Source organism: Capra hircus, chromosome 25, assembly GCF_001704415.2.
Source record: "Capra hircus breed San Clemente chromosome 25, ASM170441v1, whole genome shotgun sequence".
NCBI lineage: Eukaryota > Metazoa > Chordata > Mammalia > Artiodactyla > Bovidae > Capra > Capra hircus.
In genome coordinates, this window is record NC_030832.1 from 28,907,171 (window position 1) to 28,932,630 (window position 25,460).

Sequence of the window (25,460 nt, forward strand, 5' to 3'; positions counted from 1 at the left end):
TCACCTGTAGCCTCGCTGACGTCTCAGAGTCCCCCTCCAACCTGGCAGCATCCACCATCACACATCTTGGTTGGTAAATGCAGAATCTAACTCTGAAGGGACATGGTGGTTTCCTTTCTTTCTTTCAGTGATGGACCTCTTTATTTATTTTTGACTGCACTGGGTCTTCGTTGCTGCTCGAGGGCTCTCTCTAGTTACAGCGAGTGGGGCTCCTCTCTAGTTGCGGTGCATGGGCTTCTCATTCCAATGGCCTCTCTCGTTACAGAGCATGGGCTCTGGGTGGCACAGGCTTCAGTAGTTGCAGCTCCTGATCGCTAGAGCACAGGCGCAGTAGTTGAGGTGCATGGGCCTAGTTGCTCCGCGGCATGCGGAATCTTTCTGGACCAGGGGTCAAACCCTTGTCCCCTGCATTGGCAGGTGGATTCTTAACTACTGGACCACCAGGGAAGTTATGCAATGGAACTCTTCTCTCTCCAAATTTTATCTTCCCAGCAACCCCCAGTGACCGAAGGAGAAAGGGAACTGGGACATTGCCCCAGACCCCAGAGCCCTGCTCCCAGGCCACCTCCCCTCTTGCTGCTCCCCATCCAGGACGCTCTCTCTTCCTCCTCCTCTTTTGAGAGCTTTGCTGAAGCCAACATATTCCCATGCTGATGAGCTTGCCTGTAAAGCTGGGTGATCCATGGTGCTTGGAAATTCTGCTCTATGTGGTATCAGAGGAAGGAATCAAGGAGGAATAAAAACCTAAAGATGCAGGAAGTCTTTGCCTCAAAAAGGTGAAAGGGCACATCTGTTTCAGAGTAAAGAAGGAGGAGATAGCCAAGGAAACAGGCATTTTGCAGCAGAGTTAGAATCTAAAGAAGCCCACATCAGATGTCTTGGAGCTCAGCAATGCTGGAGCTTCTGGAGTGTGAAGGAAGTTTGAAAAATGCTGTAGTGTGAGTCCCTTAGAAATTAACAGGAGGGTTTTCAAAGGCCGTCAGCATCATTTTATGTCAGTGACTGTATTTTTTTAAAGGTCACTAGCCTTCTATTTATTTATTTAACAGTGAAAATGTGTTAGTCACTCAGTCGTGTCCGACTCTTTGCAGCCACATGGACTATAGCCCACCAGGCTCCTCTGTCCATGGGATTCTCCAGGCAAAAATACTGGAGTAGGTAGCCACTCCCTTCTCCAGAGAGTTTTCCTGACCCAGGGATCAAACCCAGGTCTCATGCATTGCAGGCAGACTCTTTACCATCTGAGCCACCAGGGAAGCCCATTTAACACTGAAGGCTTTTAAAATATATATTTGTGTGTTCGCTTAGCTGTGCCAGGTCTTAGTTGAGGCATGCAGGATCTTTAGTTGTGGCACGTGGGATCTAGTTCCCTGACCAGGGATCAAACCCAGGCTCCCTACATCGGGAGCCCAGGGTCTTAGCCACTGAACCACCAGAGAAGTCCCGCAATGGCTATATTTCTCACTTTTATGAATCTTGGGTCTGATACTTTCACAAATGTATTCAGATTCTGATCATTAAATTAGGAAGTGTTGAATATTCCACACAAATGGAAAAATTTGAAGAAACAGATCAGGAGTCCAAAGGGTGAGGTGCCTCTGATGGGAGAAATTTCAGGGGGCAGGTGTCTACGTTTTAGGTTTCATTTTGCTTTAGTTTCATTTTATTTGTTGGACTTTTAGGTCAGCACAGACCACACACCCACTCCACCCCACCTCATGCACATACAGCCCTTCGCATAATCTGATCTGCCTTATCTTCATGGTAGGTAGGGCTCTGCAATCATTAGGTAAGCATTACTTTTCTCATCTTCTCCCACAGAAAGGACAAGAGGAAATAGGATGAAATTCTGAGTTACATATAAGGAGAGTTTTCCTGACATCTTCAGGAAGTCCTGAATTAGGACCTCACAGCATGGGTAGATTTTCCTAGAGCCCCAGAAGAAGTCATTTACAGAAAACCCCAGGAAGGCTGAGAAGAGCCTAGAACACTCTAGAAGAATATAGCACAAAGATTCTGATGTGGACTTCCCATCATTCACACCTGGTTTAATAGGGAGAAAATCATCAACTTGAGTCAGACACTTGACCAGGTGTCAGTCCACATCCTGGGTGCTTTGGGTAACAGGTCGTTAACCCCACTAAGTTCAGGGGCTCCCTGGTGTTACCCAGAGTTAGCAGTCTCTGTGTCCCCAATCCAATGAGACTATTTCACTAAAAGTTGAACTTCCAGGCCCTCTCAGCCCCTCATTTAAAAAATTCCTGCACTAAGATAGAATAAACTGATGTACTAATGTTTTGTCAGTATTTGTGTCCCAATTTGGTGAAATAAGTAGGTCAGCATCTGCCAGCACAGGTCAGATATAAGACTTTGTGACCACTCACACTCACAGCGCCCACTCACCATCCATCCCAATTGTGCGTACTCCGTCACTCAGTCGTGCCCAAATCTTTGTGACCCTATAGACTGCAGCCTGCCAGGGTCCTCTGTCCCCGGGATTCTCCAGGCAAGAATACTGGAGTGGGTCGCCATGCCCTCCTCCAGGGGATCTTCCCGACCAGGGGTCAAACTCTCGTCTCCTGCATCTCCTGCATTGGAGGCAGATTCTTTATCCGCCGAGCCACCTGGGAAGCCCATTCATGCTAATAAGGGAGGTTTAGGATGGTTTGCTTTGGTTGGACCACCTGTAAAATCACTGGCTATTTTGACTCTGGAGAATGTAAGCTTGGTGACACTAAGAGACAAATTTCACGTTTTATTATTTGGTTCCAGTCACTTGACATATATGGAATTAAGTGGCCTTGTGTTTGAATCATCTATTCTCCCATCACCGACGCCTTTTTCAGAGTTCTTACAATAGATCGTGTTGAATGTTAAGTTCAGTAGTGTTTGCTTCCAGAATGTTTACTGCTTCATTCACATTGGCCAGGCCAGGAGGATTGGGATAAGGGAGAGCTGTCTGGCATGCCTGCCAAGAGCTGTTCATTTGTTAACACACTGGACTGACCTGTAGGCAGGTACTGAGGGGTCAGTTCTGTGGCCCCCAGGCAACAGATGAGGAAACCGAGACTCAACAAGGTGGTCATTTATCCAAAGTCAAACAGCGAGTAAGGATTTGAATCTGGGCCCACCTGACCAAACCATGCCCTGGCTCTCCATTCAGGGTCCTGGGTCATTTCCCCAAGCTTAGGCATTTCAAAGACAGTTTACAGAATGGCTCTTCGCTGTCCTTACTCCTTTTCCATTTCTTCAAATGAAATCATATTATTAGCATATCTGGAAGTTGAGTAGAAGTGGACGCAGCAGGATCTGTGTGTGAGCCCTTTCAAGACACATCCCCCAAGTGTTGTCCCTAAATGGAATACCAGCTGCTGGGGTTTTGTAGACATTCTGACAACATGCACAGGAAAGAGAAATCAAGCAAAAGTCATCATGTAGGGAACAGTTTCTCTGAAAGCCACAGCAGAGCTCTTCCATACCATTCAGCATGATGGACAAGAGAAACACCTGTCAGAGGGGTGACCCAGGCCAGGCAGCCCCAGAGGATTCCTATGCAGTCATTCGGGTTCTCTTCTCTGCCCTGTGTAGACTAGCCATGTGATCCAGAGAACTTATTTTAAAACTCTCTGAGTTGTGCAGACATAAAGAACAGAGTTTTGGACACAGTGGGGGAAGGAGAGGGTGGGACAATTTGAGAGAGTAGCATTAAACATACGTTGAAAGTGAAAGCCACTCAGTCGTGTCTGACTCTTTGCGACTATACAGTCCATGGGATTCTCCAGGCCAGAATACTGGAGTGGGCGGCCTTTCCCTTCTCCAGGGGATCTTCCTAACCCAGGGATTGAACCCAGGTCTCCTGCATTGCAGGCAGATTCTTTACCAGCTGAGCTACAAGGGACGCCCAACATAAGCTGGTGGGAATTTGCTGTATGATGCAGGGAACCCAAATCTGGTGCTTGGTGGCAACCTAGAGGAGTGTTGATGGGGTGGGAGATGGGAAGGAGGTTCAAGAGGGAGGGGACATATGTATACCTATGGCTGATTCATTTTATTGTATGGCAGAAACCAACACAATATTGTAAAGTAATTATCCTCCAATTAAAAATAAAATTTTTTTTAAATGCCCTGCATTTACCACAGTGATGCACATAGCAGGTACTCAGTAAATGTTTGCTGAATGACTGAAAAAATAAAACTCTCTGAGTCTTTTTTTTTTTTCATCCACCCCATGGAAAGATTGGACAATGATGGTCACAGCTAGATTCAAATATGTCTGGGCTCCTTGAAAGGTCAGAAGGAATTTTGCAGCTGTGTCTCCTCAGGTCGTCCCTGCTGAAGTCAGAGTGTCTCTGTTGGATGTCAGACGGACATCTGGATTTGGAGACCTGGCCGTGCACCTTGGGTACCACATGCCCATCCAGCTGAAAAGGGCATGACATGTCATCCACACCATCTGCTCCCAGCTCAGCAGGGGTGATAACTTTACTAAAATAAAACCTGTTCTCCTGGGGTAGGTGTCAGAGGTTAAGGGGCAGGTGAGGTCCCTGGCAGGCAGTGAGACAGGAGACAGTTTGAAAGAAAGTTAGGGCTTTGGACAAAATTTTTTTAAAAAAGGATTTTTCTTCTACTATTTGAGGACCTATCAAAGCAAACCTGGAGGGAGGTTTTTCTGGAGCCATGAGTGAAGAGTGAGGAGATTCTGAGATACATGATAGAGACCTGGGGAGGTCTCTACCCTCTCCATGCTCTATTTATTTTTGATAAATTAGTATGATGGTTAAGAACTCCAGCTCTGAGCTCTGGACAGGGCTTTCTTAAAATCTTGCCTCACCACATACAAGTTACATGAGCAAAGCACTTAAATAAATACTAAGAGCTGAATTTTTTTCATCTATGAAATGGGAATCATATCATGTCCTACCTCATACGGTTGTTATGAGCACATAACATGTGAGAATTTTTTAATTTATTTATTTTAATTGGAGAACAATTCCTTTACAATATTGTGATGGTTTTTGCCATACACCAGCATGAATCAGCATAGGTAAACGTGTGTCCTCCCCATCCTGAAACCCCCTCCCACCTTCCTCCCCACCCTACCCCTCAAGGTTGTCCCAGAGCACCGGCTTTGGGTGCCCTGCTTCACGCATCGAACTCACACTGGTCATCTATTTTACATATGGTAATGTATATGTTTCAATGCTATCCGCCACATGAAAATATTTAGTACAATGCCTAACACATGGCTCAGCTGATAAAGAATCCGCCTGCAGTGTAGGAGACACAGGAGATGAGAGTTCAGTCACTGGGTCAGGAAGATCCCCTCGAGAAGGAAATGGCAACCCACTCTGGTATTCTTGCCTGAAAAATCCCATGGACAGAAGAGCCTGGCAGGCTACAGTCCAAAGAGTCATAGGCAGACACAACTGAACATGAGCACGATTTTAAAAAACAAACAAAAAAAAGCACTCAAAACAAACAACAAAAAAAAAACCTGGCCAATCCCTGGCCCCAGTTCTCTTCTTCTTTGTTTGTATTTTTCAACCTGGAGACATTGCAGAATATGCAATGCTGGAATGCCACATCTTGAAAAATGGCCCAGGGACCAAATTTACAGGGTTTGAACCATATCCTCTTCATATGTAAAGTCAAGTCCTTGCCAACATTGGAGTTCCCATGAATATTGGTCAAGACTCTTTTGTTCGTAAGTAACAAAAATTCAACCCAGACCCCGTCAAACTAAAAGACACTGGCTCAAATAATAGGGGAAGTCAAAGGGATGAGCTTTGGTTGACTTGGATCCAAAGAGCTCAAGCAACATTCTCTCCCTCCCCTCGTCTTGCTCTCTCTCTCTTTGTTCTATCTTCTCTCTTGGCATCATTCTTGGGCAGGCTCTCTCTCCCCAAGGTCAACAAGATTCTCTCTGTTAAGATTCAGTTCCATTCCGAAAAGGGACTCCAATCAAATCTGCGTGGCCTGTGTGCCTACCTCTGGACTAAGCCAAGAGCTCAGGGTACTCTACTAGCCAATGTGGTTTGTTATGGGGGAAAGGTGAGGCCCTGGATTGAGAATTCCACCAGGTGCAAAGGCACAGATCCCTAAACCAAAAGATGGATTTTGCTACATGAGGGGGACGGACGACTGGAAAGGCCACAGTAACACCTGGCCACACCACGCCAAGGATCCTTGGAGGACCCGCAAAGCCAGACACAGCTGTCTGACCTCCAGAAACCCAAGAAGATTTTGTAGAGAAGAGACCAGCTCGTACCCACACAATTGCAGGTGGCCTGTCCTCCTATGAAAGCATTATAAAATGCACAATCCTGTTTCCATAGAGGCCACATCCTCCACCTCTAACTTCAGGTCTTAAATGTGGGTGCCTGGCCATTTCTGTTATCACTGATGTATAGAAAAATCTCTTTCACGAGCTCTTAATTAGTTTCACTCTAGGCTATGGAACTATCCAATTTCATACAATCATAAAGTGTCAGACTTGGAAGGATCACAGACCTCTAATAGCTCCCAGACCTGCTAGGTCTGGTTTATGAGTGAGAATCACCTGAGCTGGGTTTTATATTGTTTTACCGTTTCCTTGGGCCCCAAACTCCCTGCCAGGACTATCACTTACATAGGTCTATGTTGAGGCAATTAGTCAGAATTGTTATGATCCTGATTTGCCTTACTCGGGAGCCTGTGTCTCTGAAAATTGAAGCCAGAAAGATTTTGAACCCATTCTATCCAGGATCACCCAGCTGATCAGTGGCAAAATTGGTGTAGACTCCTGTCTCTGGGAAAAAATTCAAGAGCTATTGCCTGGCATTTGCTCAGTGGAGCTGTGTGAATCTCTGTTAAAATAAGAAGGGGAAGGAACAGTCTATCACTAGACCTTTACACACCCAGGTCCTGCCACAGCAGCCAGGAGTCTGCTGAAGTGCACAGATTCACTAATGACCTTTCAAGAAAACAGGAAACCTAGCTTCTGTATCCTCCTGTGTCAACCTCCTCCAGTGCACGTTTCATCCCCATGTATTTTCTGGACTCCTACTGTGACATCTATGTACTATGTAGAAAGAGATCAAAATCTACCTGGGAGACTTCGCTGGTGATCCAGTGGTTAAGAACCTACTCTCCAGTGCCAGGGACCGAGATTCAATCCCACACTAAGTCCAGGGGCTACAATCCCAGCCGCAGGCTGACTAAGCCCACAGGCCACAGCTGCTGAAGCCCACGTGTCTAGAGCCCATGCTCTGCAGCAAGAGAAGCCCCTACAGGCTGCAATTAAGCCTACAGGCTGCAATTAAGACCCAGCACAGCCAAAAAATTACACACACACACACTCAGGAGAAAGACATAGAAAATATCACCAATAGTGTGATGTGTTCTTGCCATTTTCAGTGTTCAAAAAGATCCAAGAAGGAATAGGTTCCCTGAGAAGTTAAACACAGAGTTACCATATGACCCAGCGATTTGGCTCCTAAATCTGTACCCAAGAGAACTGAAAACACGTCCACACAAACACTTGCATCAGTAGGTGAACGTTCATAGCAGCATTATTTAAAATAGCCAAAAAAATAGAAACAACCCAAATGTCGGTGAATGGGTAAGCAGAATGGGGCACACCCATTCAATGGAGTATTATTCAGCCACAAAGAGGAATGACGTACTCATCAGTGCTCTAGCGTGGATGTACCTGGAAAGGATATTAAGTGGCAGAAGCCAGACACAAAAGGTCACATAGTATATGGTTCGGTGTATATGAAGTGCCCAGAAGAGGCAAATCCATAGAAACAGAAAGTGGATCAGCAATTGCCAGGGGCTGGGGAGGCTAGGGGATGAGGAGTGACTTCTAATGTGTTTGGTGTTTCTTTTTGAAGTGATGAGAACATTCTAGAACTAGGTGGTGGTGATGGTTTCACAACCCGTGGGAATGTACTAAATACCACTGGATTGTACACTCTAAAAGGGCGAATTTTATGCCATGGATTCTACCTCAATTAAAAGTAAGTAAATAGTAAGAGCTGGTAGAAAGAAGAACACTCCTGCCTACCGTGTCCAACTCTTTGCAACCCCGTGGACTGTAGCCCGCCAGCCTCCTCTGTCCATGGAATTTTCCAGGCAAGGATACTGGAGCGGGTCCCATTTCCTTCTCCAGAGGATCTTCCTGACCCAAGGATCAAACCTGCATCTCCTGTGTCTCTTGCATTGGTAGTGTCTTAACTCAGAGACAAAGAGCTCCATTATTTAAAAATATTTACATATGAGGCACTTTGAGAGCAGGATAGATGTTCAGTAGAAGCCTCATGGAAAAGTTAAGTTGGGGTTAGGCCTGGAAGAAATGAGAGGGAAGGTAGGTAAGCACCATTAGCAGAAAGTACAAACCATTACAAAAGTATGAACAGTGCTGCAGAGTCTTAGGTAGAGAAGAAACCTGCTAGGCTGAGACAGAGGTGACTGGGGGAGGGACGGAGCCATGGTCTCAGAACAGAAGGAGATAGGAGGTGATCTGTGGTTCCACCTGCCGAGCTCAAGAGCTGGACAGAACTGCTTCCCCCAGCTAGGCAGGGGGTGGGGGAGCTTTGCAGGGAGATTGCAGGGGGTGGTGACGCATAGCCAGCATGGCTCCAAGAGGGTGAGTCTGGCTGCAGTGCAGGATGAATCACTGAGGGAAGAGACCAAGGCAAAGTTCTGGGAGCATCTGGTGTAGGCTCAGCCCAGGGCTCCTGCAGGAAACAGGAGGAAAACCAGCACCTCTTTTCTCTGATCCTCAGAGGATACAGGGAGGAAACGGTGCATTTCTCTGGCAAGTTACAGTTGCACCTAGCTTTTACTGTTTTATGAGCTGGTTCATCTCGGAACTAATTCTTGACATTAGCACAACAGTTATCATTGGCTCCTTTTACAGAGAGAGAAACTGAGGCTCAAAGGAGTTCAGCATCTTGCCCAGGGTTCTTCCTCAGTGCAGTGAGGAGAAGTCAAGTCTCCAGCTTCCAGTGCATCCTGGGCTGACCTGTCATCTTGTTGGGGAAACCAAGCATAGGCATCGAGAATAAATAAATACACCAAAGTATGGTGCAAGGCAAATATGCGATAGCCAAAGACAGGCATTCAGTTATCAACAAGCATAGTAATTAGTGCCGGGTTAAACTGCTGACCACACCAAGTGTTTGAAGTGTATTTCCTTTTAATTAAAGTTTAAAAATGGAGACAAATGAAAGCAACATGTAGTTAACATTCTCTTTTTGGGAAGACTAAAGCATTTTCTTTATATCTTTCTATGGCTGTACTTTTCTATTGCTAAACAACTGATCAAGAGTTTGTACAGAACTTTGGAACCTGCATGTTAGAATCAGACCTGGGTCCAAATCCCACCTTTTTCATTTGTCAAATGATCTTGGACTCTACTTCTCCGAATTTCAGAGCCCTCACCTACTGAATGAGGATGACGTACTCAACTCATTAAGGACTATCGCTATCAATACTTCCAGGATGTCTATAAAGCACCTAATGTGTACCTTGCCCACTGATGTGGGTGTTCACTAACTAAAGAGTTTTTTCAAGGTTTACAAAGGGGAATTAGAACTCACTGGGCACAGACAACATCCCAGTACCTTCCTATGTTCTTAATCCTCACCACAAGGTAGGTCTTATTAACCCCCATTTTATCCTCACTACAAGGTAGGTCTTATTAACCCCCATGTTACAGATGAGGAAACCGAGGCCCAGGGAACTTGGCTTGCCCAAGGTCACACAGCTACTGTGTGGGATAATACAATCGTGATTCAGATTTGGGTCTGGCTCCAGAAGTCATGACTTTTTCACTCTGCCTCACCACTTCCCTGCGAGTGACTTCCCTGATGGTCCAGTGCTTGAGAATCTGCCTTGCAGTGCAGGGGACACAGGTTTGGTCCCTGGTCAGGGAACTAAGATCTCAGAAGTGGTGGAGCCACGAAGCCCGCATGCCACAACTGCTGAGCCCGGACGCCACAACTGGAGAATCCATGTGCCTCAAGGAAAGATTCCATGGGACGCAATGAAGATCCTGCGTACTGCAACTAAGACCTGACCCAGCTAAATAAATGCATGTTTTTAAAGAGAGTAGAGCAATTATATTAAAAAAAAAAAATACTGGATGTGAAAGGTGTCTCTTTCTTGACCAGAGTCTGAAAATCAGACTCCAATGATGAGGGGTTTCGGAGCGACCCAGGCGTGAGCTGGAGGCTTCCCTCTGCTTACAGGGCTCGGGTCTGGATCCAGACTCATGGCCTCACAAACCAACTATTAGGTCCCCAGGCCTTCCCTCTTTCTTATCTCTCCCCTCCCATGCCTTGAAGGATTTTTAGATCAAAGGTGCAGCTGCTCTCCTGGGGGATAATCCTATTGCCTGTAACCTTGTTTTCTGGGTGTCCTTCACAAAGAAGGGCTTCCGCAAAAAATCCCTCCCTCAGCCCAGTCACAGTTTTTCTTTCCCTTAAGCCTTCGCCAGCCCTCAGGACAGGAAGGTAGAAGTCTGCCTTCAGCAGCATTTCTGTGCTGAGGAGCAGCTCAGAATAAATTAGCTAGTCTTCAGAAAGTGTGAGACGCGCCACTTCCACATCCCCATCTTATTTTCTGCTTGGGTCCCTTCTTCCCAAACGCTACCTCCCTTTCCCTTCCTGACGGCTGCTGTCTTTTCCTGGGGGCAGGCACATCTCCGCACCAAGGAAATTTTCTTCCTCCAGGTAAAACCTTATAAGGTTCTAAGACCCAGGCATGATGAGCAAGTGGTAGAGAAGAGAGCCAAAAATACTTTCAATCACCCGAGGGAAGCAGAGGCCCAGTGGGCCCAGAAGGATTAACGATAACAAGAGGAGGCCTGATACGGCAGAAATAACCAACAGGTCTTGGGCGACAGAAGCTGTGCTGGGGGCGCTGGGTCTCTGTGGAGTGCGGCTTGCTAGAGGAACTTTCTGGTGGATGTCATTTTTAGAGGCCCCTAGACGCCTTGTCTCAGGGGAAGCTAGAAACGTCACACGCTACCTGCTGCTTCTCTGCTATTTCTAGGGCTTTAGATGAACCATTGAGTGTCAAGGAGGAGAGGAACTTGAACTTTTCTGTAGGTTTTTTCTTTTTAAAAGATATGTGGACCCTACTTTGACCATTTTCTTTTTGCTTCTTTCCAGCAGAGAGTAATTTTAAGGGAAATTATATTTCTTTTCTCCACTTAATTTGGCCTAAAGAAAAACCAAGGTACATTAGAATGCCTAGCAGAAGGACCCCTTTGCAAAATGAAAGATAATCTGAAAATGTTCTTCTGTCCTGGTCTTGGGTTTCCACAATACCCCCCATCCCCATATCCCTAACGCTCGTATGTGCATGCGTGCGTGCACACACACACACACGCACACACACAAACATGTGCAGTCCTCCTGTCCCCAGCAACTCAGACTCTATCAGGTTTTGGGGCCCCACCGAGACCTCCTGAGTCAAAAACTCTGAGTGGGGGAGGGCCCAGAGATTCCCTAGTCACCTGGTGCACGTTTACTAAATCGCCTCAGTGTGTCCAGCTCTTTGTGACCCCACGGACTGTCATCTGCCAGGCTCCTCTGTCCGTGGGATTCTCCAGGCGAGAATACCGGAGTGGGTAGCCATGCCCTCCCATGTTCAACCCAGGGATGGAACCCCAGTCTCATGTCTCCTGCGTTGGCAGGTGGGTTCTTTACCACTAGAGCCTGGAGAGCTTATTAAAAACACACATTCCTGGTCTCCAGTCGCAGAGACTGGATCCAGTCATCCTATGGAGGGGCTGGAGAACAGGCATTGATATCAAATTCCCAGATGGTGCTGATGCTGCTAATCCAGTGAGTAGCCCTGAGGCAGGTAGCCTTTCCACCAGCCTCCCAGGAAGGGATTTCTGCCTCAAGGTAGGTGGGAAACTGTATAAACATCACTGCAGGACCAGGAATGGACAGGGAAGGAGGTGGAGATGAAAAGAGGAAAAAGGAGGAGAAGAAATTCTGTCATGGGAAACAATGCCTGGAGGAGAGACCTATCCCTCTTTTTTTCAAAGCTCTTCCTTTCTTGGGACTTCCCTGGCAGTCCAGTGGTTGCGACTCTATGCTTCCAATGCAAGGGGTATGAATTCTATCCCTAGTCGGGGAACTAGGATCCCATGTGCTGAGCAGCCAAGAAAAAAGAAAGCTTTTCCTTTCTTGTTATTTCCATTTCCCTATTTCTGGCCCATATTTGTAACCCATATTTGTTAATGCTTCCTGATTGAGACCAACTAACGGTTTCTTGTGGGTCTTATAAAAATGGTGACTCAAGACCTCGCCCAACAAAAGATTAAGAGAGTGCCACCCCAGGATCCAAGGTTAGACCCTTGGGGCCGCAGAATCTGGGGGCAGGGACACCCTGCCTCCGAAAAGTCTGAATGGAGTTTGTGCCTCCCTGCTGGGTGCTGTCCACAGCGCTCCTGGTCCCCATGTCTCAGATCAGGCACCAGGGTCACCTGGGTAAACATGGAAGATCGCTGGCCCAACTCTCATGCATGTATGCTAAGTCGCTTCAGTCGTATCCAACTCTTTGCGACCCTATAGACTGTAGCCTGCCAGGCTCCTTGGTCCATGAGATTCTCCAGGCAAGAGTACTGGAGTGGGCTGCCGTTTCCTCCTCCAGGGGGTCTTCCCGACCCAGGGATCCAACCAAGTCCCTTATGTCTCCTGCACTGGCAGATGGGTTCTTTTACTCCTAGCGCCACCTGGCAAGAGCCCACTCCCAGAGTTGCCCATTCAGGAGATCTGCGGGACGCAGGGGTGACCTGAGAATCTGCATTTGAATAAGCTCCTGATGATGCCACGCTGCTCACCGAGGAACCCCGCTCTCGGACACTGACACGCATATTCGCCATAATGCATAAGTCAGAGTCATTTCAACCACCAGCCACCCTAGGGGAGAAGGCGATGGCCCCCCACTCCAGTACTCTTGCCTGGAGAATCCCATGGACGGAGGAGCCTGGTGGGCTGCAGTCCATGGGGTCACTAAGAGTTGGACACAACTAAGCGACTTCACTTTCACTTTTCCTTTCACGCATTGGAGAAGGCAATGGCAACCCACTCCAGTGTTCTTGCCTGGAGAATCCCAGGGACGGGGGAGCCTGGTGGGCTGCCGTCTCTGGGGTGGCACAGAGTCGGGCACGACTGAAGCGACTTAGCAGCAGCAGCAGCAGCAGCCACCCTAGGAGCAATCCCAGGGAAGGTAAGTGGCTTCCAGCCCTGCAGGAGTCTGCAGCAAAGCACTGGAGCCTGGTTCTGTCTGTGCCACCTGCCTCAGACATGGGAGGCTGGCACTCTGCAAAAACGGGCACGGCGGGCCTGAAAGATGCTTTCAGTGAGACTCACCCTAAAAGGTTGCCTATTTCCTCGCTCTGAAATCGCTGTGGCTCCATTACCACATCCAGAAGCCTGTACCTCCCTCTGAACATCACATCTGTCATGATTTTTGTTCTAGAAGTTTTGCCACCTCCTACCACCTGCCAGGACACGGGATGCCCAGTGTCCTCCCAGAGCTGACCTGGAGATGCTTTGTTGGAAGTGACCAGTCTTCATGCTGGGGGCTGGTCCCTGGGCTTGTTGAGGAAGAGGTGCCCGGTCCCCACCCCCTTCTCACTGTGTCATTTCTCTCTCCCCTCCCGACCCTCTCTCCCCGCCTCTTGACCCTCTGCTCCCCTGCCTCCTCTCCTCCCCGCAGTGCATTCCCAGAAGCAGAACAGACAGACCTGTGTCCGGAAGAGCCTCATCTGCGCCTTCGCCATGGCCTTCATCATAAGCGTCATGCTGATCGCGGCCAACCAGATCCTCCGGAGCGGCATGGAGTAGCCGCCTCCCCAGCAGCTGCGCTCCCGGCTCCGCGCATGTGCTTGCCCCGCGGGCAGACTCGTCCTCCACACAAGCGGATGCGGACGGTGCAGACGCGGCACCGTCCGGCGCAGAACCCAAGGTTGCAGTGCAACCCCGTGTCGTGGCAAACCCACTCCATCCCCTTGGCAGGTACACAAAAGGGCTGTCTTCAATGCTTTAATGGTCTTGTTTCCAAATGCAATAAATAGCCAGGAGTTCCGGACGACCGCTTCAAGCGCCGGTAGGACCTCGAAAAGAGAAACCACGTTCATCTCGGGATTCCCACGGCCATCCAGGTTGGCGGTGTGAGGGAGCAAGAGAGAGGCTGACCACGCAGTCACCACCGCGCCCCCTTCGTTCTCCCCAGGGGTCAACTGGAGACTCCCCCCCACCTCCACCCCCACCCCAGGGCGACCCTCAAGTCCCCAGAGGCTGACTTCTGGGTTGCCGCAGAAGTGGGCGTCCCCGTCCCACCCTGGCTTCCTTCCTCCACCCAGTGGAGCCCCCTCCCCGCCCGGACGTGAGGGGAAAGCCATTGAAGGGGGTGCAGCGCCCGGCGGTCTGCAGGCTGCACCCCTCCGCCTCCGGTCTACTGCCTTTTCTACGGGACTCTTGCTGGCAGAGTTGGGGAGCTCTCGGTTTCCGTCGGCACTTGGCTTTCTGTTCCTAGAGCACATCGCGCACCAGCATTTTGGAATCTGCAGAGAGCCTTTCTCCCAGCTTTGCCGCCTGTGCTGCCATTTAGACAACAGAGAAGCGTAGCCGTGGGCATCTCTATAACCTAGACACACAGACAGACGTATCTATCGGGCTTCTTCAGGTGTGACATCCATCCATCGTCCCTCATCGCTTTACTGCTGATAGAAGCCTGTCCTCCGACACACATCCCTGCCTCTTGGGGTGGGTCGTTTGGGGACGGGGAGGGGCCGCGGCTGGTGGTGAAGGCGGTGTTTGTTGCAAGTCATGCCCCAGCTGTCCAGAGTGACGGAGTCTGAACACGTCACCATGTGTAAGACACCTCTGTAAGTCAAGGTCCTCGTGCGGCTCACCTTTCTCTCACCTTCAGATTTGCTTTGTTAGTCTGTCTTTCCCAGATAGAGAGAGAAACACCATCCCAACAGGAAAGATGGAAGGATCCAACCATTGTATTTTATGTAACATGGTCCCACAGTTGGATTCTGCAACTGACTCATTTTCATGAGAAAACGAAAAGAGATGTTAATAAGCTCAGCCGACTCCACAAGTAAAACGCTTCTGTTGGGGAAGGGAAGCGAAGCCAACCCCATCTCAAGTCTCTGATTTCTGGACTTTTCCTAGTTGCCACATCCACCACCATCACTCACGCAAGCTCGAGTAGTCTGATGAGCCAGTAATCTTGCATAGCAGTACTTCCCTTCGAACGTTTCCAAGCTCAGGTCTTGATTTCTGCGGTGGGATTGTCTTGCTCCTCTTTCTTTCCGTTGCATCCTAGAGCTACAAGCTTTTCCTCCCTCCCTTTTCCCTTTTCATTCAGTATGGAGGTGCCAGACTCCTCTTTTGCTGCACCAAGTGGTTTTGGGGGTGTGGTGTGTGTTTTGGAATCCCTCCTCAAGCCACCCGTCCCTTTCTGCCCTCTCCCTCCAGTCTTCTCAGACTTGGAGCATCCAAGCTGTCAGCTTGGGGTCTTCTTCCAAATTACCCCTGTAAGCACTTTGGACAACAGGCTGGGAGCCGCTCTCAAAATTTCCCCACTGCAACTATCCATGATGAGCACAAGTAGAAATAGGGTTTGAGCCATAGCATGGAGGGAGGAGCAGGAGTCAGCTCCCTGGAGCCTGGGAGGTTGTGAGTGAGTCCCTCTGTGAAAAATGCCTGGGGTCCCCCACACCCAGGCCAAGTAAGGCAGCGACCTGCCCATCCCTCTTGCCCGCCCAGCCCTGCCAGACACTGCGTGTCTGCCTGCCTCTCCTCTGTCCCCTCTTGCCTGACTCACCTCCGTCCCTCAGGACCAGACTTCAGAACAAGAACAGGTGCAAATGCCGAATATGAATGCACAGGACAAGTTCACCTTTAGTTTCCACCCTAAGCAGTTTGCTCCTTCTCTCTCTCTTTTAACTGGACTTAAGTAAAAGGGACTCCATGAATGACTCAGCCATGTCCTCCTGGGGAGAGGGGTATGAGAGACACCAGGTAGACTGGATCACCCCAGGGAAGATTCTTAAAGGACCCTGCCCTATGAGAGGGCGGTGCTGCAGGTGATGCTGGACTTCAGGATTAAAAAAAGAGTACTTCTATAAAGTACAAGTTCTTCTGCCTCCTCCTGAGGGGAAGGGACCTTGAAGGATATGAGGGTTAAACCTTAGAGAAATTGGAAGAGAAATTAGCCACTGTGTAAGCAAGGAAATCTAGAAAGACACTGACAAGTCCTCAGCATCCTCTCCCTAAAGAGGACCCTTTTCATCTCTCCTAGTGACCAGGAAGTAAGTTCATCCTACCCAGGAGAAAATCTCGGAGAAGGTGTCCTAGAGAGGATGACTTCTAAGGACATTGCTAAGGAGAGAGGGCAAGAAAGAAGCCGCAGTCTTCTCTGATGGGCTTGAAGTTAGCCTCCTACCGTGGTAACCTCACACACTGTGCCAGGACCTGAGTGCGTGGGAACAGCCCAGGGGCAGTGGCAACCCGCAGGCTCCGGGTGCTAAGAGCTTGCACCCTGGCAGCTTTGCGTGGCTGGTCTGTCGACAGTACTGGGTATAAGATGTTGGCTTCCCACTGACCCACTCCCAAGTCCTGTCCACAATGTTACTTCGAGCCAGTCAACACCTTCCGCACTATGGGAGTTCCTGGGTGCCTGGACGAAGACTCTAGGGATCCCAGCCCTCCAGTGTGCCATGTGGCCCCTGGCTGGGGGGGACCTCTGCAGAAACTGAGAGGGAGTAACCCAACTCTTACTCTGTCCAGCCAGGGAGTAGACGTAGGAGTCTCCTATGGGGTGGCTGAGTGACTGGTAAACCAAGCTTGGCTCATTCTTGCCCTCTATACCACCTCTTCCGACCACACGAGTGATGATTCGGGAGTCATTTGCTTGAGAGACAAGGGGTGCAGACCCTCATCCCCAAAGAAGCTGTCTCCCATCACTCCCAGAGCCCCCAGACAGGACCCAGCCCGGGAACTATTAACCATGGCTTCCTGCATATGCGTGGGTCCCACATGACCACCAATCTGTAAAAAAAAAAAAAGGTGTTGCTATAGCAACCCTTGCATTCCACCCTGAGTGTGCCAAGGCACACAAAAATAGGGAACATTTCCTTAAAGAACAAACACTTGGGCTCAGCCTGCTTGCATCCTGATGCCCTGAATCCATAGCCTGCTGGTGGGAGAAATTAGCCTGAAAGAAGCTCTGCCTTTTTCTCTTCTTTTTGGACCTGTCTTTCTATTTGCTCAGGAGAACAGGAGCCAGGTGGTACCTTCCCCACCTCCCAGAGCCCAGAGCAAAGACCCCCTGAATCTGGGCAAAAAGGCAAGAATGCCATCTGGAAAACAAAAAATAGTTTAAGCCCATCTTTAAAAGCATCTGTTTGCTGGTTGAGAAGCTTTCCCACAAGCCAGAAACGTGAACTAAAGTGAACTGAGGTTTACATGTGGTCCTTGGCCAGTCCAGTGGTGTCAGAAGTTTCTAGGTGTTTGATTTGCCGAGAAAAAGATTTGTACAACATGTCTTCTGTCTTGAAACCTGCTTCCTGTCTCAGTTTGCACCTGACAAATGGTCTCCTGTCTGCTGTTAAGCCAGAAGAACCTAATGAAAGATCACATGCTTATTTTGATAATCATGTCCCCATCCCAACCTCCCATCCACAGAATCACAAAGTGATGTATCGAAGAGCTGGGAGAGAGAAATTTATCCTTTATCCCAAACGCCTCCTCTCAGCTTAAATCCAGACTCAGGTCATAAATCAAAGAGACCTTTGCTCTTACCCAATAGCTAGCAGCCTCCCTGGGACAGTATGAGGGCATGGCCAGGAAAGCAGGGTGTGACCACCAAGCTCCTCGGCGTGGCTGGCGCGGCCTGCGTGGCCGCACACCTTGGAGCCCTGTGCTGCTGTGCTTTTGTGCTCTATCCCCATGGAAGCCACTGAGTTCTGCTCCTCAAACCATACTGGGTCATTTTACTGCACTTGACTATTTGTCCAAAAGCCTGTAGTGATCGTGTTATTCATTCCATTCCACTAAGATACACAGAAGGTCTGGAACCCAGCTGCAAAATAAGGGGCCCCTTTTTCTATAAGACCATGATGATAGAGATGGACTTGGGCTTCTAAACTTGGGCAATATACTGGTTGTGTTGCCAGGAGGACTGTGGAGCCATCTTCCCTGGAGATCACTTATCTGAAATGAGCTCAGATTTCTCCTTAGCCTCTTCTGCAGTCACACCAGGGCAAAGAGTTCATAACCTAAAGATCTGGCTCTAGCCATCCTCCACCACCACCTCAACTCCCCCAGAAGGGGAAAAATATCCATCAGGAACAGAAAAGAAACATTATTCCACAGCTAAGGTTTTCAATTTGAATTATTTAAAGCAATGGAGAAATAGAGCAGGGTTCAGGCTGCCTCTTATGGACACTGTCTCCATGACAATTTAAATGTCAGAACTGTTCAGCTTCACTTCTTCCTTCCTTTGACTAAGTCACTCAGGGGACGGTCCTCCGTTATGTGGCCTTGTCATAGACACTTGGTTTGGGGGGAAAAGGTCAGGCATGCAGCCCAGCCAAGCACTTCTCTTAGTGTCCTATGTTCTATGCTAAGTCCATGGACATTGAAATAGCCATGATTTCTAGTGAATATTGGTTTAGGACCCTCTTTATAAGGTCTCAAGAGACCAGATAACAATACTCAAACAGCCTTGGAAGCAAAATTAATTTGATTCAGTTGGCTTGAAATATAGTCACAAAGAATCAGGTTCTGCCAGTCCCCCAAAGATAGTCCTCTGAAGTTGGGAAAAACTTGCCAAGTATCCTGCCTTCCTGCCCCTGCCTCAGGCAGCTTATCCATTGAGCACATCCTCCCACCCCCACTTTGTGCCCCCCATACTGGGCATAGCTCTCATCTGCCTCTTTTCCTTGAGAAAGCTGGCTTGGCTTTCAAACCCATGCTTCTCACATTGTTACACATTATTGTCCAAGTGAAATGGAGGTAGAGGCTGGAATTTTCCAGGGCAGTAGAGCAGCAGGATAATTAGGAAGGAATATTCCAGGGAATGCAAACTTCAAGTATGATGTTGCTTCATCCCTGTACCTGGGAGAGAAAAAGTTTTTAAAAGGTGGCTGTGGCTGATCTCTGAACATTTCCCATATTCATCTGGTCTACCCTGGGAGCCCAGATGGGCTTGAGTGCCATAGGGCTGCTGCCCACCAACCTGAACCCAATCACATGCACTGGGAACTTCAAGAGGGGGCTGGTAGCTCACCTTTCCTTGGGGGATGCTGATTTGCTGCACCCCCAAAATGCCTTTCCCAGAGTGCTCTGTCTGGGCTCAGACCTGTTGAACTGAGGCTAGGAGAGAAGACATTAGCTCTGGATATGTAAGCAACTCTGTCAGCCAGAAATATCACAGGAGGCAGGGCCCCTAGGTGCCTCTGCCACCCACCGGTCAGATAAGTCTGAGCTATTTCCCCTCCCAGCCTCAGTCTTCTCATTTCTAAAACAAGAGGAGAGGTCAACCTGATGACTCAGAAGAGCCCTCCTCTTGTGACTATCTGAAACAAATCAAAGTGAATGCCCACACTTGATAGGGTCCATATGTCCCCTATGAATTGTATTAAGAACTTTTTTTTTTTTTTAAATACAAATCCCCGGAAGCCGTTGTAATAAAGTATCTCTTTTGGTGTCCTTTGTCTATAGATGAAACAATGCAAATAGACCTCTGTCCAGTGTGTCTTGTAGGCAGGAGGTTTTGTTTGTTCCCTGAGGACTTGCTGATTCAAGGGAGCATCCAAGAAGGGCTTTGTTTCCTGTCTGAGCCAGTGTCAAAATGAAAGGCATGGGGTCACCTTACCACAGGTCACGTGGATCAGAATTCCTGACTAAGGAGGGTAAAACAAAGCCAGATTCCGGGAAAAGATGCCGTTTCCCCATCTGAAAAAGCCTGACTAGAAGTTACTGAATATAAAGAGCACAACTTGTGATCATTACTTTCTTTCTTTACTCATTTCTCTGACCCTTGGAACAGCAGTTCCCGTACACGTGATAGTGGCTGGTAATTATTCGTACCACTGCAGAAGGAAGAGAGTCACGATCTCTGGGGATTGTTAGGAATTTGATTAACTGTCTGGGGAGACAGGCACCAGCAACAGTCCTTAGATGGCTGATGAGTGATGCTGAGCACAGGGGCCTGCTTTAGAAGCGATCCACCCATGATGAAGGATAAAGGGCAGAGGGAGGGTAGCTGCAGGGTCCACACAAGTCTCCAGCCCTCTGCCCATGACAACCTAAAATCCTATGTCTCTCTCCTGTTTTTTTCTTTTTATTTTCCTGAAGTAAATGGAGGTCCCAGTCATTGTTTTTCTAGTGAGCCCCAACTGCTCTTTCCTGCAAAGTCCTAGGTTGGCCAGGGAAGGGTCCTCTCAGCTCCTGGGGGAAATTGACACAAGTCCCCGTCAGCTCTCTTCAAGGAAGATCAAAGAATGCTCTTTCTTTCTAATCTAGGAGTCAGGCTTTGGGGGTCTTTGAATGGCTTCTTAGTGGGGTTTGATTTTCTTTCCCAATTGTAAGTCTAGGAAGAAGCTATTTGTCCAAGGACTCACCAAAAATGATGCCCTTGAAGGAAAATCAGCCCCAAAATCTGGCTGGGGAATGGGTTGGCAAGCTGTCATCTGCTGGGGGTGGGGGTGGTTGTGATCTTAGGGGTCCTTAGAATTGAGACATGAGTTTTTTTCCAAAGCACAGTGGTAAATGGCGGGATGCAAATCAGAGCACAGATTAGGATTATTTCAAGCAGAATGACCAGAGCTTGGCAGATCTCCTATCCAGAACGGGCCACCAAGACTGCAATCCTGGGTCACAATCTTCCCATTTATCTCATTCATATTCCGTCCCTTTCATTTTTCCATTCAGTATTCATTGATGATTTCTGCTATTAAATAATGAGAGAGTCAGCAGATTAGTCAGAAGAAAATCTTTATATAAAATGTAAATATTAATATAAATTAACTTGGCATGCAACTTACTGATCTCATGAAGTACATATTATTATTATGTTATCTTAGTGTATAAAGGAAACCTGACTGCCATATTTACCAGATGTTTTCTCTAACCAAACTTGTCTGTAAATATATAATCTGTATAAAAAAGAGTCTAATTTACCATTATTTATGCAATAGAAAAAATAAAAATTTTTTTTTTCTTTTGATGAGAGCTTCAGCTTGTTATCTGGGGGTGTGATTTGCAAAAGGGTCGTGAAATTTCATTCCCATGACCCTGAAGGGCAACCAGATCTGTCTGATGACCGACCAGCAACATCACCCCCTTCCAAGAAGCAAGAAGCCTGCGAGAAAGCTGCCGGGGATCTGGTCTTTGGCGGGGCTTCGGAGGGGAAATGATTGTCAGCAGGGGCAATAGCCGACTATGGAGCATATAGTGAGAAATAGGAACCAGCTTCTGGCTGGGGAGCAGACAGTCTAATTAAGAAAACTTTGCAGACACCCAAGCTAATGGTGTCAGCCTCTGGGATTCCATTTGCCAAACCCTTCCCAATATTAGTATTCAGGCACTGCTTAGCTTTTGCTTAAACATTTGGAATTTTTAATGTTAGTTAAGCTTCTTGGGCATAGGAAAAAGAAACCACACACCCCCTTGTAATATATGTAAGGAAATGTGCTATGCTGTGCTTAGTCGGCCAGTCACGTCCCACGTTTTGCGACCGCGGGGACTGTAGCCCCCCAGGCTCCTCTGTCCATAGGATTTTCCAGGCAAGAATATTGGAGTAGGTTGCCATTTCCTACTCCAGGAGATCTTCCTAAATGTCTTAAGTCAAAAATTTTGAGTTTCCTATGAGTAGAATCTCCCAGTGTCTCAGGGTTCTCTGTTCTGAGTCCTGCATCTTATATACCTTCTCAGGGGAAACTTAACGAGGTAAAATCACTAAGCTTTGCTTTTTGTTTAAAAATTCTAAATATAGAGTGTTCTACAAAAAGCACATGTTTCCCCCCACTTCCCCGCCTCCCCCCCCCAGCTTCTGTTAAAGGGGGGCCTCTGGCAAATTCCAGTGAAATAATAACTTGGTTTTTATCGTCTCTGATCTGGGTTTTAAGAATTATTTTTTATTATAAGGGAATAGTTAGTGATGAATATTCATTCTCCTGGGTACTTACCCCACCAGGGGGTGTCATGCAGGACAAAAGACCCACCAGAGGGCTGAGAACAGAACTCCAGTCTGACCCGTGACCACGGCGATCATGAAGCCTGAAGGCTCAGAGATAATATCCAGGGCAAAACAAAGCTATCCCTTAGAAGGTAAAGTATCTTTGAATTCATTGGAATTTTTCCATACTTCTGGTGATAAGTGAATGCCTTTGTCTTTTTCTTTTTTTTAAGGTAAGTGAATTTCAAAGGCTTTTCTTTCAAACAAGGTTCTGCCTGCAGCCCTGTGCACAATTAGAAAGCCACGCCCCTGGACTTCCCTGGCGGTTCAGTAGCTGGGACTTCATCTTCCAACGCAGGGGGTGCAGGATCAATCCACAGTCAGGGAGCTAGGATCCTGCATGCTTTGTGGCCAAAAAACCCCAAGACATAAAAAAGCAGAAACAATGTTGTAACAAAGTCAACAAAGACTTTAAAAATGGTCCATGTCGAAAGTCTAAAAAAAAAAAAATTAAGAAGCCGTGCCCATCACTTCTCCTGCCAGTTCTGGAAGGTCTACCTGTGGCAGGTTGCCTGGCCTTAAACGACAAAGGATGGGTGGCCGCCCTGATGGAGGAACTGAGGCCCTGCCTCCAGGGTGCTGTCACTCACCCCCCTGCTTTGACTTCAACCCAGTACACCTATGCTTCACTCACTGGTGATGGTCCAAGAGAGGACGCAGCTGTTCTCCAGCCCACTGGCTAATCGTCCCCAGGTCCTGGGGCATCTGCTGTATGTGGGGCCACGCTGCAGCCCCTCAAGTACAGGCCAGTGTGTAGCCGGAAGACTCTTCTGACTTGGGATCTCTCCAGCCCTATAGCAGTGCTCAGAGGCGGCAAGGCCCCACTCTCAACTTCTGAATTTCCTAGAATGAGGAAGTAAATGTACCATTGATGCTACAGGGCTGCGTCAAGGTGACAGGCTGGTAGACGCTTTGGGGCTTGGCGCCCCACTCTGGCTCTCATAACCTTTGTCCCCATTTTTTTTTTTCTATGCTGTCAAGATAATTTGAAGTTAACTGAGCTTTAAACATGGCAGTGGTTCCCAACCCTGGTTGCACATAGGAATTGCCTGGGGAAAAAATCCAAAGTCTTGGCACCAGCCCCAGATGCCATGATTCCATCGCTCTGGGATGCAGCCTGGGCTCAGGGATGCTCACTCTCCAGGTGATTGTCTTCAGGGTGAAGCACCAGGGCAGCAGGTTCCTACTCTTTCTGATTTGGGTCATTTCCAGAGAAACAGGTCAGTCCTCTTAGCACTGTGCTATGCTCAGTCACTCAGTCATGCCCAACTCTCTGCGACCCCGTGGACTGTAGCTCCTCTGCGCGTGAGATTTCCCAAGCAAATTGGAGCGGGCTGCCATTTTCTCCTCCAGGGGATCTCCCGAGCCAGGGATGGAACCACCTATCTTGTGTCTCCTGCACTGGGAGGCAGATTCTGTGCTACTAGGGCCACCTGTCGGCACAATGGCCTTCAAGGTGTGGTCCCTCCACTAGAGCCTGGGAGCTTGTTAGAAAGGCAAATTCTCAGGCTACATGGAACATTTCCTGCCCTGTCAGTGAACAAGGGGCTTTCCTGGTAGCTCAGCTGGTAAAGAATCTGCCTGCAATGCAGGAGACACCAGTTCACTTCCTGGATCGGGAAGAGCTGCTGGAGAATACCCACTCCAGCATTCTTGGACTTCCCCTCTGGCTCAGCTGGTAAAGAATCCCCCTGCAATGCGGGAGACCTGGGTTTGATCCCTGGGTTGGGAAAATCCCCTGGAAAAGGGAACGGCTACCCACTCCAGTGTTCTGGCCTGGAGAATTCCATGGGCTGAACAGTCCGTGGGTTCGCAAAGAGTTGGACACGACTGAGAGACTTTCACTTTCACTTTTTTATCAGTGAACAAGGATGTCACAGTCATCAGCAATTGTGACCCTCCAGTGTGAGCCGGTGAGCCTTTAGACACTTGGGAAGGAAAAAACACCTGCCATCAACAGCCATCAGACTGCAGCCACTCCCTACTGTGAGCCCTAAGGGAACTCAGGATACTAGCCCCAGACACCTTATCAAAGGAATGATTTCAATGAGCCCAAACTCTTGCATCTTCCCATACATACAAAAGTCCTAAATTCCTTAATTTGGAATATCTGAGTTTCTTTAATTAACAATCATCTTTCGATGTTCAGACTATCTGCCCTTTGTCACAAGAAGTCTATATAACCTGGCTCCTCCCCTAGCCCCCTCCAAGCAGTTCTCTCAGGGTTACTTGAGATGCTGTCTCCCATGCTTGAAGTCCTAAAAATTCCCACTGAGTAAACACAACTACGGCTTCCCTGGTTGCTCAGTGGTAAAGAATCTGCCTGCCAATGCAGGAGACGCAAGTTCGATCCTTGGGTTGGGAAGATCCCCTGGAGAAGAAAATGGTGACTGACACCGGTGTGCTTGCCTGGGAAATCCTATGGACAGAGGAGCCTGGTGGGCTACGGTCCATGGGGCTGCAATAGAGTCGGGCATGACTTAGCGACTAAACGACAACTCAATTTTAGGTTGTGAATATTTTTCCAGGTCTACACACCCCAGACTATGGAATCTGAGATTCTGGGGGTGAAACAGACGACAAGCCCTACAGGTGATTTGGAGGGTGATGCTCCCTCCACAGTTCCACCTCCTTCTTACTGACACTGTTTTTCACAATGATGGACAGCAGAATCAATATATAATTATGATTATGATCAGATTTACTGGGTGCTTTATAAATGTGGAAATGCTGGGGCCTCTCACTGCACATCTATGGGATCAGAACCTTAGGAGAAAGGGTTGTGGGTCGGGGTCATTCAGGAACCCTCCAGGTATATTTGGAAGGGAGGTTTGAGCTTGAGTCTGCTCAGCAACTAGACACAGCAAGCCGGGATCAGGAGCCAGTTCTTTGGTGGGGGTTGATGTTCAGTCACTCAGTCATGTCCAACTCTTTGCAACCCCATGGGCTGCGGCACGCCAGGCTTTCCTGTCCTTCACAATCTCCTGGAGTTTGTTCAAACTCATGTCCATTGAATCGGTGATGCCGTCCAACCCCCTCATGTTCCTCAGTGGCCCCACAGTAATGCTCCCAGCACTGGGTCTCAGGAGGAACTCCCTGGGCATGGTCCCCAGGTCATCACCTGCAGTGTAGCCCACATCCCCTCAGGACAGCAGCAGAGACCCATGTGGATGGACTGCAGAGACCTCTGCTCT

The 25,460-nt window shown here is 48.4% G+C and overlaps 1 protein-coding gene across 1 annotated transcript in view; it reads left to right on the top strand.

Moving 5' to 3' along the window:
• CALN1 (calneuron 1) overlaps window positions 1-21,260 on the top strand; it is a 414,134-nt gene extending 392,874 nt beyond the window's left edge. The window contains exon 6 of the mRNA XM_018041016.1: window positions 13,726-21,260. Coding sequence (XP_017896505.1) covers window positions 13,726-13,853 — 128 coding nt within the window. The 3' untranslated portion in view covers window positions 13,854-21,260. The remainder of the gene's footprint in view (window positions 1-13,725) is intronic.